The sequence below is a fragment of the Zeus faber genome (genome assembly GCF_960531495.2).
Source record: "Zeus faber genome assembly, chromosome: 22".
NCBI lineage: Eukaryota > Metazoa > Chordata > Actinopteri > Zeiformes > Zeidae > Zeus > Zeus faber.
The window spans coordinates 10,550,189-10,565,595 of NC_137209.1; the positions used below are offsets into that span (position 1 = coordinate 10,550,189).

General features: G+C 46.1%; 1 protein-coding gene across 1 annotated transcript in view; it reads right to left on the bottom strand.

Annotated features, from left to right (window-relative positions):
• The window catches only part of pcxb (pyruvate carboxylase b), a gene marked incomplete at both ends in the record, with an annotated part of 257,867 nt that overhangs the window by 29,017 nt on the left and 213,443 nt on the right, over nucleotides 1-15,407 (bottom strand). The window contains 5 exons of the mRNA XM_080023630.1: nucleotides 235-316; nucleotides 878-1,045; nucleotides 3,025-3,265; nucleotides 5,073-5,229; nucleotides 10,604-10,825. Coding sequence (XP_079879756.1) covers nucleotides 235-316; nucleotides 878-1,045; nucleotides 3,025-3,265; nucleotides 5,073-5,229; nucleotides 10,604-10,825 — 870 coding nt within the window. The remainder of the gene's footprint in view (nucleotides 1-234; nucleotides 317-877; nucleotides 1,046-3,024; nucleotides 3,266-5,072; nucleotides 5,230-10,603; nucleotides 10,826-15,407) is intronic.

Genomic DNA, 15,407 nt, shown 5'->3' on the forward strand with positions numbered 1-15,407 from the left:
ACAAGGGCTCAGACGGCACTCTGCTCTCAGCTCGGAGGGGTGCGCACAAAAGAGAGATCGCGTCTGGTGGCCATCGCATCATACTGAGCGGGCATACCAACGGGCTGAGGCGCTATTAAGACGATACGCGCCGTTTGACAACGAGAGCATCTACTCTGACAACAAAACAAAAACATTCAGGAACAGATTGGGTACCGCAGAAAGTGAGAGGTGCGCGGCAGCTGCGGCACGTACCGGTGTCGAGTTTGGTTCCCTTGGCGCAGGCCACCATGGCTCCCATGCTGGGCTGAGAGGTCATTCCGGCCATGGAGTCCACCTGGAAGGACAGGGGGAAAATAAGCAGCCTGTAGTCATACAGAAGCAGAGTAGTTATGATGAACTATGGACTATTAGGAATAAACTTGACTTATATGGACATTGGAGACAAATCATCACATCGTAGAATGTCTAACTTGGCTTGTATCAACGAATTAGGTCATAAATTCTGGCAAATTTCTAATAACCTATTGAATAATGCAGCGGTTATTACACATCGCAGGGTTACTCATTTTTGTGATGACTGTGTAATTATTCAATGCATGGTGTAACACCATACCAAAATGGCTGTCTTTGTTTATATCAAGCGTGACACTTCAGGACTCGATAAAACTTTGTCACAATCCCTACAATATGAAATAGTCACCAAATTATAGTCGTAGATAAGAACAAAATGTGGCCAACTGTATTACCTATTGCGTTCAACATTACAAAATAAGGGTGTTATTACATAATAAAGGTCAGATTGATAACATTTTTGGAAGTCATTACATAATGTGTTGATACGCGGCTTCCTTCCATTGTAAACAAGTAAGAAGTTGTTTTTGGCAACAGCACGTACCGCGACGTCCACCACATCAGCCCCGGCCTCGGCGCACGCCAACATGGCCGCTACCCCGGCCCCCGCTGTGTCGTGCGTGTGCACGTGGATGGGCACATCTGGGAAGCGGTCCCTCAGGGCACTGATCAGCATCTTGCTGGGTTCTGGTTTGAGCAGACCTGCCATGTCCTGGAGGGAGGGAGAGAGGGAGAGGCGGGGATTTATCAATGAAGATCTGAGATTGCGTGCAGACACAGGTTACCATCACATCATCCATCAACCACATTATGTTTGGAGGATTGCAGACCCCAAAAATAAAATACTGACTTTTAAGGCTTCGGGTTGCTACGCACGGCAAAAAAGCATTTTGGAGAACGCCTCAACCTGCAGTTTGCAGTTTCTCTCCATCGATATTCAAAAGCTCCCCAGACTGGCAGCTAAGGCCACATTCACACCGAGCGGCCGGATGCCCCGTTTCAAAATCTGCTGCTCTCATCTCATTTTTCTGCCTCACCTACATCTGATATTAGTGCAAACAAGCATCTCATAGCGGAAAAAACAACGAGCGACGTCAAATTTCCCCATCGGCTGCCATGCTGTTTTCTTGTCTGCATGACAATGAAAAACCTTCAACATTGAACGGCAACACAGGGCAACAACAAAATGAAAAACATATACATACTGTATACACTCCATCCATCTGTCCCGATATGAAATCTCAGACACTTTTGGGTTCTTTGTTGAAATGTAATCTGCTCGTACTTTAAAACCCCAGATGTGTTTGGAGTAGCTCCATTATTTCCAGCCCCTTTTACCCGCAGTCTGTGGCGGCGAACGCTCGGCTGCACCGCCTTTGGTAGTTCATTCTGAACCGCGAACCTTGTCATAAGTGATTATTTCCAGATTTTAGAGCTCACCTCATTAGCGCCGCCGGTGCGACTTTTGTGCCACGTCTGACCCATTCTGCGGTGCGGGACTCAAATCATTTCACGTTTCGGAATGTTCTGTCATGCTCGAGCGGCATAATTCAATGCCGCGATCGGTCTGCTCATTTCGATGAGGGCCCCTGAGTACACACCCTAGTTGTGTTGCGGCAAGACGACGAAACTTCAAAAGTTCTCCATAAATTTGGCATTCAAATGTTTTCCAGGAATGAAATTGAACCATTTGCGAGGAATGACGCAGAATGAAATAGTACTCCGTTGGGGGGGGACGTGAGAGCAGCCTGGCTTCTTCCAAATGTTTGAACTCGAGAGCCATCACAAGTAGTATTATAATATTCAATACAATATTTTGAGATAATGAGCGGTTCAAGTTGACTAACATTGAACCACCCAAAATGGGCATTCATAGTTTAGTAACTTATCCCCTTATGAGTATATTAAAAAGGGGCGACATTATGCATTGTAGTGGAATCGGTTATACTGTGATGAGCGTCAACAGCAGGTCCCCTGTTATGCACGGTGCTGAATTTTTTTGTTTCGGAGTAAAATAAGATACATCTGAAAAAAAAAATAATAATAATTACGCATGGAGATTACGCACGGAGAGGGAGACAGGTCCCGTTCTGCTGCATAGCCTCCTCTCCACTCTACTCCTTTCCTCCCGTGATAAGCAAAATGTGACTCCGCGGCCACTTTCAATGTCAGCTTTGCAGCGTCCAAATAAGAATCGATAACACGCTTAGTATTTTACAAACTCGATTTTAAATTTTTTTTTTGTTGATGAAAATTAACTGAATGGGTTTTATTTATGAAACATAATAAAAAAAAGGTGGGGGCAGTGGACAAGTAATGTCATTGGTGTACGCTCGAACACCAGGTAACACCGGTAACTGTGGCAACCCTACTTGGAGTACAATAAGTAGTGTGAGTGCACAGGACCAGGCCAAGAAGTGCTTGGGAAAGTAGTTTATTTTCCCCCATAGGGCCAGACGGACATCGTTTTCCACCCCGAGCGGCACCGAGCGACTCGTGAAAAGTTGGGACAATCACAGCAAAGTGTTTGAAAGTCCGCTGGGTTTACTTTTCCCCTCCAACAAAAGACTTAGCAGCCGCTAAACCTGAAGTGAGCTCTAAGCCCCGCGCATCCGCCGCTCAAAGCAGCTTAAAAGAAAACAAAACCTTCCTCCGAACCGTGACGTGACTACGGACCCCCCGCCCCCCCACCTTGATGCAGAGGATGTGGGTCCCGGCTTTGACCAGCTCATCGGCCAGCTCCAGGTAGTAATCCAGGGAGTACTTCTGCCTCATGGGGTCGGACACGTCCCCGGTGTAGGAGATGGCGGCCTCCACCACGCCCCCTGCCGTGCCCGCCGCCTCCATGCCGATCATCATGTTGGGCAGGTAGTTCAGGGAGTCGAACACGCGGAAAATGTCCATGCCGTTCTCCTTGGCCACCTCGCAGAACCTGTAGCGGCCGGGTGGGGGTGGGTGGGGGTAGAAGAGTTGTTAGATCTCCTCTGGTTTACAAGCATACCGTGCATTGTCTTACTGCTCCCCCCGCCCCCCAAATCTGGCACTCAAGGAAGGTGCGGAAAACAGCGTGGTGTTGACACAGGGACAGAATGACTGACAGGCAGACACAGAAACACGCACATACTCAGTGTTCACAGAGTCACAGATAACAGTGACAATCCGGGATAAGCCGTTTAAATCTATCGGCGGGTCTCGGCTCATAAATATCCCCCGGTTGGAGTATCTTCACAATTTAGAACTGTGGTACGCTTACAAATGCTTCCAAAACCCCTCCCCCACCAGAAAAATAAATAAACAAACAATGTGCGCATTGTACAGAAAATGATTACCATGGCGCTGTGGTGAAAATGTGCTATTATTAGGTGATGGCAGGTGTGTTAATCAAATTGTGTAAACCCGGATGAGAGATTACCTACAGTACGCACGGAGAGGATGCCGCGCTGGATGGCAAAGAATATTTTATTTTATTTTATTTTTTTCCATTGAAAGGAAATTGACTCAGCGTTGACAACACCAGTGCCAAAAAGCCGGGGCTAATGTGCGCGCGCAGAATGAATAATGCGAGGGGGATCGTTAGGAGCCCGGCTGAACACCGAACACAGTTTAGAAGAAAAATGCACGCGAGCCAGCGTTAACACAGAATCTCACAGGCTTTTTTTTTTTTATAAATGAATAAGTAGCGCTGTGATTATATCATGCACTAAATATATCATGCACGCAAATTCACAAACTACTGTGACTCGACTTTTTCGCAGAGGACTTTGAGGCCGTTTTTGCTTTCAGGTCGGAGAGAGGGAACGAGGGGAAGGGAAAACTAGTGAAAGGAGGGGAGAGCAACACGTGGGTAAGAGAGAAAGAAAAGGGGGGAGAGAGAGAGAGAGAGAGAGGGAGGGAGAGGGAGGGAGAAATGGGGAGAGTGGGACGCAAATAGATCAAAGCCATTAATCAAAATCATCTGCAAATTTTTAGACGCGTTCCCGCCCCGCTATGGGAAACAGAAAGGAGTAGGAGGACGGAGGGAAAGAGAGAGAGGGAGAGCGGGGGGACAAAGCAGGAGCGAAGAAGAGAGGTAATGGGGGGAAAAAAAAAAGGATAATGCAGAAAGACAAATGAATGGTTAAAAACAGGTTTGAGGAGAGCTGGGGATAATGACTGGATGATAGGAGAGAGGGAGATGAAGAAAGAGGGGGAGGCATACAGAGGGATGTGTGTGCGTGTGCGTGTGTGTATGTGTGATTCAATGGAAAGTGTGGAGGAGGGGACAGCTGCATTAGTCATGAAGCCACTAGTAATTTATTTGAGGTGGAGGGATTGCAGTTTGTATTTGGGAGTGTTCCTTTATGTGTGCATGTGTGTGTGTGTGTGTGTGTGTGTGTGTGAATGTGTAGGTATGTCCCATGTGGATGCATGAGTGCCATTGTGCGCCTACTTATACAACACAGTGAGTGTGTGTCAGTGTGTGCGGCTGTGACTCATCCTCACCCTCGAGAGCGGCTTAGTTCAAGCGTTTGAATGGAAATGTATGCATCCCCGTGTGTGTGCATGTGTGTGTGTGTGTGTGTGTGTGTGTGTACTCAGGGGATGCATGTATGCTTTTGTATGCACCAACAGTGTTCATGTACGCTTGCTTGTGACCCAGTGTGGCATTGTTTAGGTTTGGAGCAGAACATCTCATGTGAACGGTGTATGTGTGTGTGTGTGTGTGTGTGTGTGTGTGTGTGTGTGTGTGTTGGACTGACTTGAACACAGCGTTGTCAGGGTAGTTGGTGTAGCCCACGGCGTTGGCTCCTCTCAGCAGCATCTGGAAGGGGACGTTGGGGATGAGCGCCCTGAGCTCCTGGAGCCTCTTCCACGGACACTCGGACAGGAAGCGCATGGCCACATCAAAGGTAGCTCCTGCGCGCGCGTGCGCGCACACACACACACACACACACACACACACACACACACACACACACACACACACACACACACACACACACACACACACACACACACACACACACACACACACACACACACACACACACACACATTGTATATCTCACATTGAGTGGACAAAAGGGAGTAGGTTTAATGTAAACTTTGAGGAGAGGAAACACTGCCTGAGGCAAAATTTCCTAAATTCTGGTGAATTTTGATGCATTTGAATCACAAAGCAATGAGTGAACAAGTAAATCAACTTTTATGTCGAAATAACAGTATATATATATATATATATAGTCCCCTCGAATTATAGTAAAACTGGTAGGAATTTCAAAATAAAACTACTAATAAATCTACAACTATGAGTGGCCGTGGCCGCTCTCAAATCACTTCATGTGGGGACAAAACGCATGTCTTTAAAAGTTCAATTCTAACACTTCAACATGGAAAATCAAAAAAACATTTTGTGGGGAAGGGAGGAAAAATCTCTCATTTCACCATCTGGGCCCGTGGATTACTGAATCTCAGAGTGATTTATTGTATCAGCCAGAAAAGTTGACACCTTCTGAGGGATTTTTTATTTTATTATTTTTCAATTTTTTTGGACATCCAACACAGTCATTAAATTTCATTTTTCTGAGCACTGGTGCACTGTGACAAAGAGAGGGAATCCTAAGTTCCATCGCTTATTCTCTCGTTCCTCGCTCTGGGACGGTCAAGAATAGCCAGGGAAAGAAATTACACACACACACACACACTATATATACATACCAGTTTGGGTATGTACTGTATGTGAAGCCGACCTTGATTGACTAATAGAGATAGCAGAACGTAGTGCCATTGAAAATTTGAATATTGACCTTACATTGGGTGCTATTGATTACACGCCCGTGTGTGTGTGTGTGTCAACCGAGTTGGCAGGGGCCGAGGGACCGTCCCGGCAACGTTGGAACAAAAGACATTCCGAGCGGGATGCGCAGCGGGCTGAGCGGAGCGACGATCAAACGACGCTGCGCGCGGCCTACGGAATTAACAATCTGCCGCTTCCCCATCAGATAACACGTTCCGTGCTCCAAGAGCCGGAACAGCGCGCGCGCGGCCGCCCTTTGTTTGGCACACTTAACACGACTGCGACTCTTATGGGATATAGGGGGAGAGGCGCTGCACTGGGAAGGGAACGGCGTAATCCTCAAAGGACGCTCGCTGGGATAATCTCTTGACTGATCTATTCTGCCTCCGAGCAGTTAAAACATACGTGAAAGCGACATTCTGGATCAGTAGGCGCTTCCTGATGGTGTTCACTGAAGGCTCATTGTGTCGAGGCCTGCCGGGGAAGACGCCTGTCTGCGTTCACGCGGCGTCTATTTTGGGTCGGAGCGACGTGGATGCATGATGGTGCACTAGTGTCGCCTCCGACCGCTGTACAGGGTGAGTGGATCGTTTGGGTCCATAGGGGAGTGCGCGCCGGTCAATCCACCGGTGGGCACTTTACTCAGAGGTGTTACCCGAATAGCGAGTGGCTGAATCAGGACAGCGAGCTGGAGGTGCTCCTTTTTGTGGCCGTGCGGGAATGGAATTGGGTTTCCACAGAAAAAAAGATCAATAGTTCAGGAAAAAAATAAAATAAAATAAAAAAAAAAAGAGCAACAGCAGCAGCAGCAGCGAGCAGCGCCTGCTCTGCATTCTGGGCATGTTTGTTTGGAACATTCCGACACGGGGCTGCGCACAGCGGGCGATTTGCTTTGAATTTAACAAAGCGGCGGAGGTTGGAAGCGGGGTTAGAGCCGTTTGTCCCGTTTTGTTTTGGTTTTTTCCCCCCCGGCACATTTTCATGACATTTACGAGCATAAAAGCATAAACGCAGCCGTAATATAACATAAGTACATCTCCAAAGTAAAACACAATGGGCGCTAGGTATTATCTGCCGCCCTAGTTGAGCTTGTCAACAGAAATGGAGCCCAGTGAAATGAGTCATTAAATAGATAAGTTACAGTACTATCATCAAGGGGCTTGGCGAGAGTCGTGATAATTGAAAACGTGAACGTTTATCTAGAAATTCCCGTATAGACACCCATACAGGGCTCGATTACAGAGTAAACCGTCTAAGACTTCTTATGTGTCTTCAAATAATAAATTCGACTTAATTTCCTCCAACTGTGGAGGATGGTATATTATGCAGGCGCCGCAAATGTTTCATTTCCCTACCTGATTGACTCCCACTCCCCTCCAAACTTTCCTTTTCCAAATGAAACAAATAGATGTTCCACTTCACAGCTCGTAATGCCAGCAAATAGGCAAATTATGTTAGGAGACGTTGACACTTGCGTTTTGATATTTAATTTGAACGTACCTTTGCAAGTGCTGCTCCAACAGGAAAAGACAGGCAGGTAATCACTTTAAACCACATTTTACAGATGTAATAATAATTAAGCGTCAAGTGACGCCATTGATATGAGATTGCGATGGCTCAGCCTAATGTTGAAACGTTGCCAGAGCTGGAAAATTTTTATTTTTTTCAGTCTGCAGGCTCATCCAAGCCGGGCGTGCTACAGGAACCTAGTCACAACACAAACTGTTTCCGCCTCGAGGGGTTTCATAGTCCCATCTCTTCAGCGTTTAAATCTTCTGCAAAGTGCTGAATCGGGGAGTCTGACGAATGCAAGTTTGGGTTCAGAATAACAACTTTTTGGACGGCAACGGAAGCAGCAGCCAGCTACAGCTCGGGGTGGATTTGCATTATTTGTATTTTTTCCAAACGGGCCGATGGGTGTCCCGGTACCTGTTCGCACCTCCTTGTCGCAGTTCCCCCGCACTCAAACCTCTTCAATGGCGTTTGTCAATACGCTCCCACTGTCACCGTTCAAACACGTCTATTCTCTCCAGCCTGAGATAAAACATCGGACTGGGAGCTGCGCCGACGCTATCGGGCACTGTCATCACTTGCATCGCTCTAGAAGGATTAACGTCAGCCGGGGCTGCTCAAACAGGCCTTGGGTAAACGCATTACCCGCCCTTAAAGTTAGTTCCACTATAGCTGGACTGTATACGGGAACACCAAATCGCACTGGTTTTTTTTTTGTATAGCAATGGAAAATCTCAGAAAACCTCTTTTGCATTTGGAGCGACACTTGTTAAATCTATATGGATATAACTAGGCAGGGTTTCAATGTGGTATTCTACTCATAGTGCTCCCTTCCTATTGTGCTAATGGAATATTGCCTTCCCTCAGCCGGTAGATAATGACTTGCTATCAGCAGGAATTTATTTGCAACGGGTGAACGGCGCTAACAAGGTTGTTCTGGAGTCTCTCTGATGCTTCAGTACTGGTTTTTTTTGTACTTTAATATTTACACTTGGTGTTTGGACTACACAGGGCGCTCCACTATCTGAAAACAAGCCGGCATGTGCATAAATTCTCAAAAGATGTTCCCAAAAGATGTCTCCCTGCCGCACCTTAAAAGGATTATGCTGTATTCACATGGAACACGGTGGACGGGAGAAGGCATAATGGAACTTTTGGAACGGCATGAGATAACGGCACTTTTAGAATGACACGGACACATATGACGGCGATGCCAAACAAGTGTGACAATATGTTGCTATGGTGATGTGATGAAACATTGCAATAACATATATTCAACTAAATTATTTTGTGCCTTATTTTTTATATATATATATATATATAACAATTTTAGCAATGGATGTAGCTCTAAAAATGCAGCTTACAATGTATTTATTATTTATTTATGTTTGCAGTATTTTATTACAAAATTAAATAAATGTTCCATCCAAAAGGTACTGTCATTCATTGTTGGTTAACTTTACACAAGCCAGCTATAAAGCATCATATTCATCTCCGAGCAGGTTTGACAATGGATTATTTTGCATTATGGATATGTTCATGGATACTGTTACGTGGCTTTGAGAGAGAGCACATCTATAGAGATCTGTTAAGTGAGTGATCAATGACTTATCACATGGTTTCCACTGGCAATAGAAGCCCTTCTTTTATTATCAATTATTCATATTTAATGATATTATTATGCAAGTAATAATCTGGAGCTGCAACTTCATCATGCCACGCGAGAGCACCACGTCCAAATCCTCCATCTGCTTCCTCGCTACAAGCACCAAACAGCCTCCATGCAAATTAATGAATAGAAGAAACAACTTTTATATCAACCCACGTTTTTAGCTAAGCGCGATAATCCAGGGAAAACGGCATCTACTGGCACGTACCGGGTCCGTCACTGCAGCGCAACCCTCCGGCGGCCGCAACAGACATTAGAGTCTGCTCCTCGCCGACTTAACATCCGGCTGTAATTCCGTCGGGGAGGACGGCAACATTTTTTAACGTTTAAACTTTGACGGCGTATTCCGTTTACCGTCGCCATTGCCGGCGTTCACCGCCGGCCCGCCCTCGCCAACTGACATGACTTCCAGTTTGCCGTCTACCTTGTTCCGTGTGAGTGCAGCATTAGCGGGACCTCTCTTCGGCCCCTTTGATCTGATTACGGAGGTTAAATGATGGAGCCTAGTGAAGGAAAACAAGTATTCTTTATCGGTTGATAATTAGTGTGCGCACGAGGCTCTGGGGGCTGTTATCACCAAGTGTTTAAGCCTCAAGATGGCCGCCTGACATTTCATTTTGATAATGCGCTTGCATTTTAACTGTTCAAACATGACACACGTATCCCCTTTTCTCCATCTGATTTCACAGTAATTGCACAGTATATGGAAGACATTATGCCCCTATTCATGCCTCGGGAGGTTTCGACAATGAGTGATTTTCTCTCCCTAAACCGGAGTATGGACGAGGCGGAGCTCTGAAGATGGATAGAATCTTTTAAAGGAGAGGAAAGTGGATGAATGCATCATTTTCTCCAGTTCGTTTTTTTGTTTTTTTTACAGGGAAATTAGAGAGCTACAGTATAGGTAGGCGCACTTTCTTCCTCCAGACATGATTCAGTGAAGGGTAAAGGAGACTTGAAGACCAGGATAGAGGCTGTGGAGCGAGGGAGGAACTAATCGAAAGATGCATCTTAAAGCCATCGCCACCGTTGAGTGTCGGGTAATTGCGTTGGAATTGCCGGAATTAAAAGTCATGCAAGATCACGACACTAGTTAATAATCCTTAAAACCTTTTCTTCTAAAAACAAAAAAAAAAAACAAAAAAAAAGTTTGTTTTTTTTGTTTTTTTTTAATCATGGGTGCTTTGTAATAATTAATCAGACCATGAGATTGAATCAATTCCATGTCACTTTGTTCCACCCGGCGCACTGAGCATTTAATTAGAAGGCTCAGAAGCCTTGCACACAAACACATGCCGGCTCCACGCACTCACCTCCCCAGTTTTCCAGGCTGTAGAGGTTGTTGAAGTTGTGGCTGACGAACGGCGAGATCTTCTTCAGGTCGTGGGTCCGAACCCTGGTCGCCAGCAGCGACTGGTGGGCGTCTCTGAAGGTGGTGTCCATCAGCAGAAGGCCCTTATGGGCACGGACCGCCTTGGCAAAGCCCTCGGGTCCGTCCCGGAGCAAGACGTCACGGAAGCCAAGCGGTGGGTCGCCTGGCCGTTTCGGGGGGAAAAGGAAGGTGAGTGTGAGAGCGGCCAGCGCTATGAAAACAAGCAGGGTTTAGGTTTTTTTTTAATGTTGGAAAAGAAAAGAAAAAACATCATGGCCACGGTAATAGATCCCATAAGTTTAATTTCATCAGTTGACTGCTTTAAAGAAATGTGAACACAGAAATAAGTCAGTATATATTGTTCAATAAGTTCAGAGAGCTGCTCCATTCATCTGGTGTAAAAGACTGAGGTGGACAATCTATCAAGCCTTTCAGGGAAATGGTTGTTTTTGAAGTTTATTTAACTGGGTTGTTAACTGGGCAAATAAATGAAATGAATTGCTTCTGGTGCCAGTTTGTTCAACAACAATACAATGCAGCAACGATCCTCGAGTGTTTGTTTACTGCTCTATCTGTTAAAAAAAAAAAAATGCTCTTTTGTCGGCGTCTCGCGCCATCAGGAACACCTGCCTGGCTGTAGCTTGGTCTACAAAACACATTGGCCGTTCCTCAATACCAAGTACGCCAAGTCCGGACTTGCGGACTTGGTAGTTCAGACTTGGCAAGTTCGACTCGGGAGTACAGACTCCCGGGGACGGGAGGACGCAGGACGGTCATTCTGCGAAATGCATTCTGGGATACTTGGCTGTCACAAGCCCACACAAGTCACCACCGATGCATCCTTGATAAAAATGGGCGGAGCAAGTCTACAGCCGGGCATTTTGAATTGGAACAGTACTTGGGCTGCGACTGACGACGCTTCACAAGTCCACAAGAACACAAGTACAGACAAGAACGCAGATTGAGAAAGGGACACTGACCGCCAATAAGGGGGCAACGTCAGAACAAAACAACAGAATGAGCAGGATCCACGGCCAAGAAGTGACCTGAGCAGTGGGACGCACTGGCTCCCACGAGTGAACTTTGTCACACCACAGGACTCCACGCAACACGCTCCACATTCCGCCGCCGCCGCCAGTGGGATTGGCTGCATTCCATTAAAGCTCAGCAGCACCGCATTGATTGAATCGCTCGGTGCAGGCCCTGACGTGGCCGCGGCGTGCAAATTATTTTCAAAAAGCTCCCACAAGCTCTCTTTCTCCCTTTCCCCGGCAATTAAAAATAAGCGCAAACCAGGAGGGAAAGATATCGCGGCACGGATTGGTATCTATTTTTTGCCCTGCCGCGCACAATAATCAATCAAAATGCCGGTTAATGAGGTACTATCGGCGCCCTTACTTGTCCCCCCCTATGAACTCCATCTGCCACGCTCCATTTTCAACTCCCTCCCTCCTCCCTCTCCGTGTCCATTTTTTCCCGGAAATAGAATAGACACACTTGACCTTTTATTGTTTTGCCTCGTCTCTGATAACAAATGATCACCGCTGTAATTGTCTCTTAGGCCGAGGCGGAGCAAAGGCAAGCGCACGCACACACAGAAGGCGATAATGCCCAAAACAAAATGTTACAGAATTGAACTTAGCACGCTGCATTTGTATAAAATATGATGCGTGGGGCAACACACCAGTGGAAACAAATGTATGCATGATACCTGTCTCTCTCCCTCTGTCACACGCTCGCAGGCAGCTGTGTACGTCTTTCCTCAACGTTCTGCTCTCACCAGCAGACACAGGCACGCACAAGACGCACAGATGTGCCCACACATATGCATTAGTTGGTGCATATAGTTAATCTTCATCTATCTCTCCATCAGAGAATCACACACACGCGCACACGCACACCAGAGGGAAAGAGGCCATTTGTATTGGGAGCATAAACAATGGCTAATGAATGAACAGACTTCCGTAAAGAAAAAAAAAAAAAAGGCGTCAGTGTGTGATGTAGTGACATAATGAGAAAAAAAACATGTCCCAAGGGTTTACAGTGCGAGACGTTTGACCAATTTACACACACACACACACACACACACACACACACACACACACACACACACACACACACACACACACACACACACACACACACACACACACACACACACGCACACACGCACCCTTAGTGCTGACAAGGAGACATCACCTCTATCCTCGCCCTCCCAGCTCGCCTGCCACTCCTTTCAACCCCTTCCCGTCCGTCTCCTCCCGTCTGACGGCGTTTGATCTCGCTACGTCCCTCTCATGCTTTCCCTTCATCCTATCAACCCCTCTCCCCCTTTCTCTCCCTCACCATTTAAACCCCCTTTCCTCCACATTGACGGATTCATCTTTTCCAAAGTACACAAAGAGAAGCTTTACACACGTCCAACAGTTTCTCTCTCTCTCTCTGGTGCCACAAGCATGTGTGCGGCGTGAGACGGTGCCAATGAATTTTCTCTTGGACTTAAGTCACAACATTTTGACCATCTGGGTCTGCCTCTGGGACAAATTTGCACGTGTTTTTGTGTCCAAGTGCAAGTTAATAATTTGGGAGTGTGAATAGAGCCAACAATCTTTTGAGAGGGATTCATGTTTATTTTTGCTAGTTTGCTCTCCTTCACTGGAGCAGACTTTGTTGCTAATGGCACTGGCTCCTGAATAGCTCAGGCAAGTCAAGTTTAATGTCCATTTCCGAGGCTATTAAGTTGGGAGAATTGTGCAATTAATAGTCGTTCAGATTTGTGAACGACACACAGAAAACCGTATCAATCGGCCTCCTTGTGTGCATTTTGTGTATTCTCTTACTGCTTATCCGCTATCAACGAAGTACAACAGAATTTTTCATATATACATATTTTTTAGAGGATAAGACATGGTAAAACAAAATCTGTGAATTTAGTAAAATAGAAATATAAAATAATTTTGCTGCAGCCCCCCTGCAGTTCCCTCAAGCGTGCCTAGGGGGCGGTGGACCCAGTTTGGAAACGCCATCCTTAAAAAACTGCACTTTGACACATCATGACAACTGTAAGCGGCTCTTCCACTAACGACACTTCGAGCCATTTGATGGTCTGCAGGCCATTGTTCACCCAGTCTTCCTACAACCCTCGTAGAGCGTTAAGAGACGACCTTGACCGCAGCCCGGCCGTGACAACGCGGTTAATATCAGATCAGAGTCTTTGGTCCTGGCTTGCGTGAGCCTGTGGGGTTCACAGTTGGGAATTCACGGCAGAAAATATCTTAATTCTTTAGATAAACACTAAAATGCAAGGACACATCTTCTCTACCATCTCCCAGCACCGATTCCACTGCTTCTTTATCACGCAATTTCATGCTTCTTTCATATCTGCACATTAGATATAAAAATGGATAATTACAGCCATCAAGTCACATTTCTCTACATGGAGAAAGTCGTTTCCCCCTATTTACATCTTATTATTTTAATTTGCTGCGAAGGCGGACATTCATCATTCGTTCATTTCCAATTGCAAAACCGCGCCCACACAGCGATTCCCACCTGACCCACTCCCCTCCATGGATATACACATATTTTACCGTTTCCCAAATCCTCTGCACCTTCTCCCTTTACAACCCATTTGTACTTCCAGGACACTGTCCTGTCATCCCCTCCTCCCTCCATCCGTCCATGAGTGCGATAATACAGGCCTAATCCCTATCTTCTCTCAATCCCTCCGTTGGAATGAAAGAGAGGATATAAGCACATTACAAATCTCATTACTAGGTTTTAGGTATGCTTTGGCGTGCGCGTGCATTTGGGTTACGTACAACAAATTCATCAAGTGATTACAGTAGGTGTGTGTGTGTGTGTGTGTGTGTGTGTGTGTGTGTGTGTGTGTGTGTGTGTGTGTTTATTGGGGGCTGAATGGGGGATTGAAAGGGAGCGTGTGAAAGACGTGTTCAATAATGAAGAACCTAGACGGTTTAGGACTGCTCGAGTGTCAGATGTGTACACGTGCGCCCGCTTTCCCTCCGTAGCAGGGCGCGTGCACGACCCTGCGACGAGGAGGGCGGGTGGTGTAGCTATCAAAATGAGATTTGCATAAATAGACCAGCGGAGGGTAAGAAAAGAGACGGCACACACACAAGAGACAGCACACACACACACAAACACACACACAGACACACGCAGATTATTCTGTTCCATTCTGCTCTATTCCTTTCCATCTTGCATGGTTTTGTAGATATCAGATTTGATTAGTTATACCCGATTATGATTCATAATATTCACATTATTTGGTTCGGAGTTGAGCTTTCCCTGGGCATGCTGGGTAGGAGCTGAAGCGAGATACCATGCTAGTAAACATGCCTTATTTATGAAACTGTCTTTTTAAACATAACACCAAAAGTACAGCACCGTAGGCATTGTGAGCTCTATACCAGTCAGTCTAGGGATGTGGGGAGTAGGTTCCGGGTAATATTCTATTTTTATTCAATATTGCAGCAATCTTTCATTCCTCATGCCCCGAGATGATGTCTGCTCTTGAATAGACTCAGCTGCAAAGGCAATAAAAATGAAATTTGGGATGATTAGCGAATTCTACTTTGCGCCTTTGTTACCGATTGTGAACAAATCTCCATACAATATGTAGAATTTGTTTTCAATCGGAAAAGCAGCATTCACTCTCGAGAGGACAGCTGCTCAAAAGAAAATAATCAGAATCCTAACTCGAAAAAGACGCCTCGGCCATT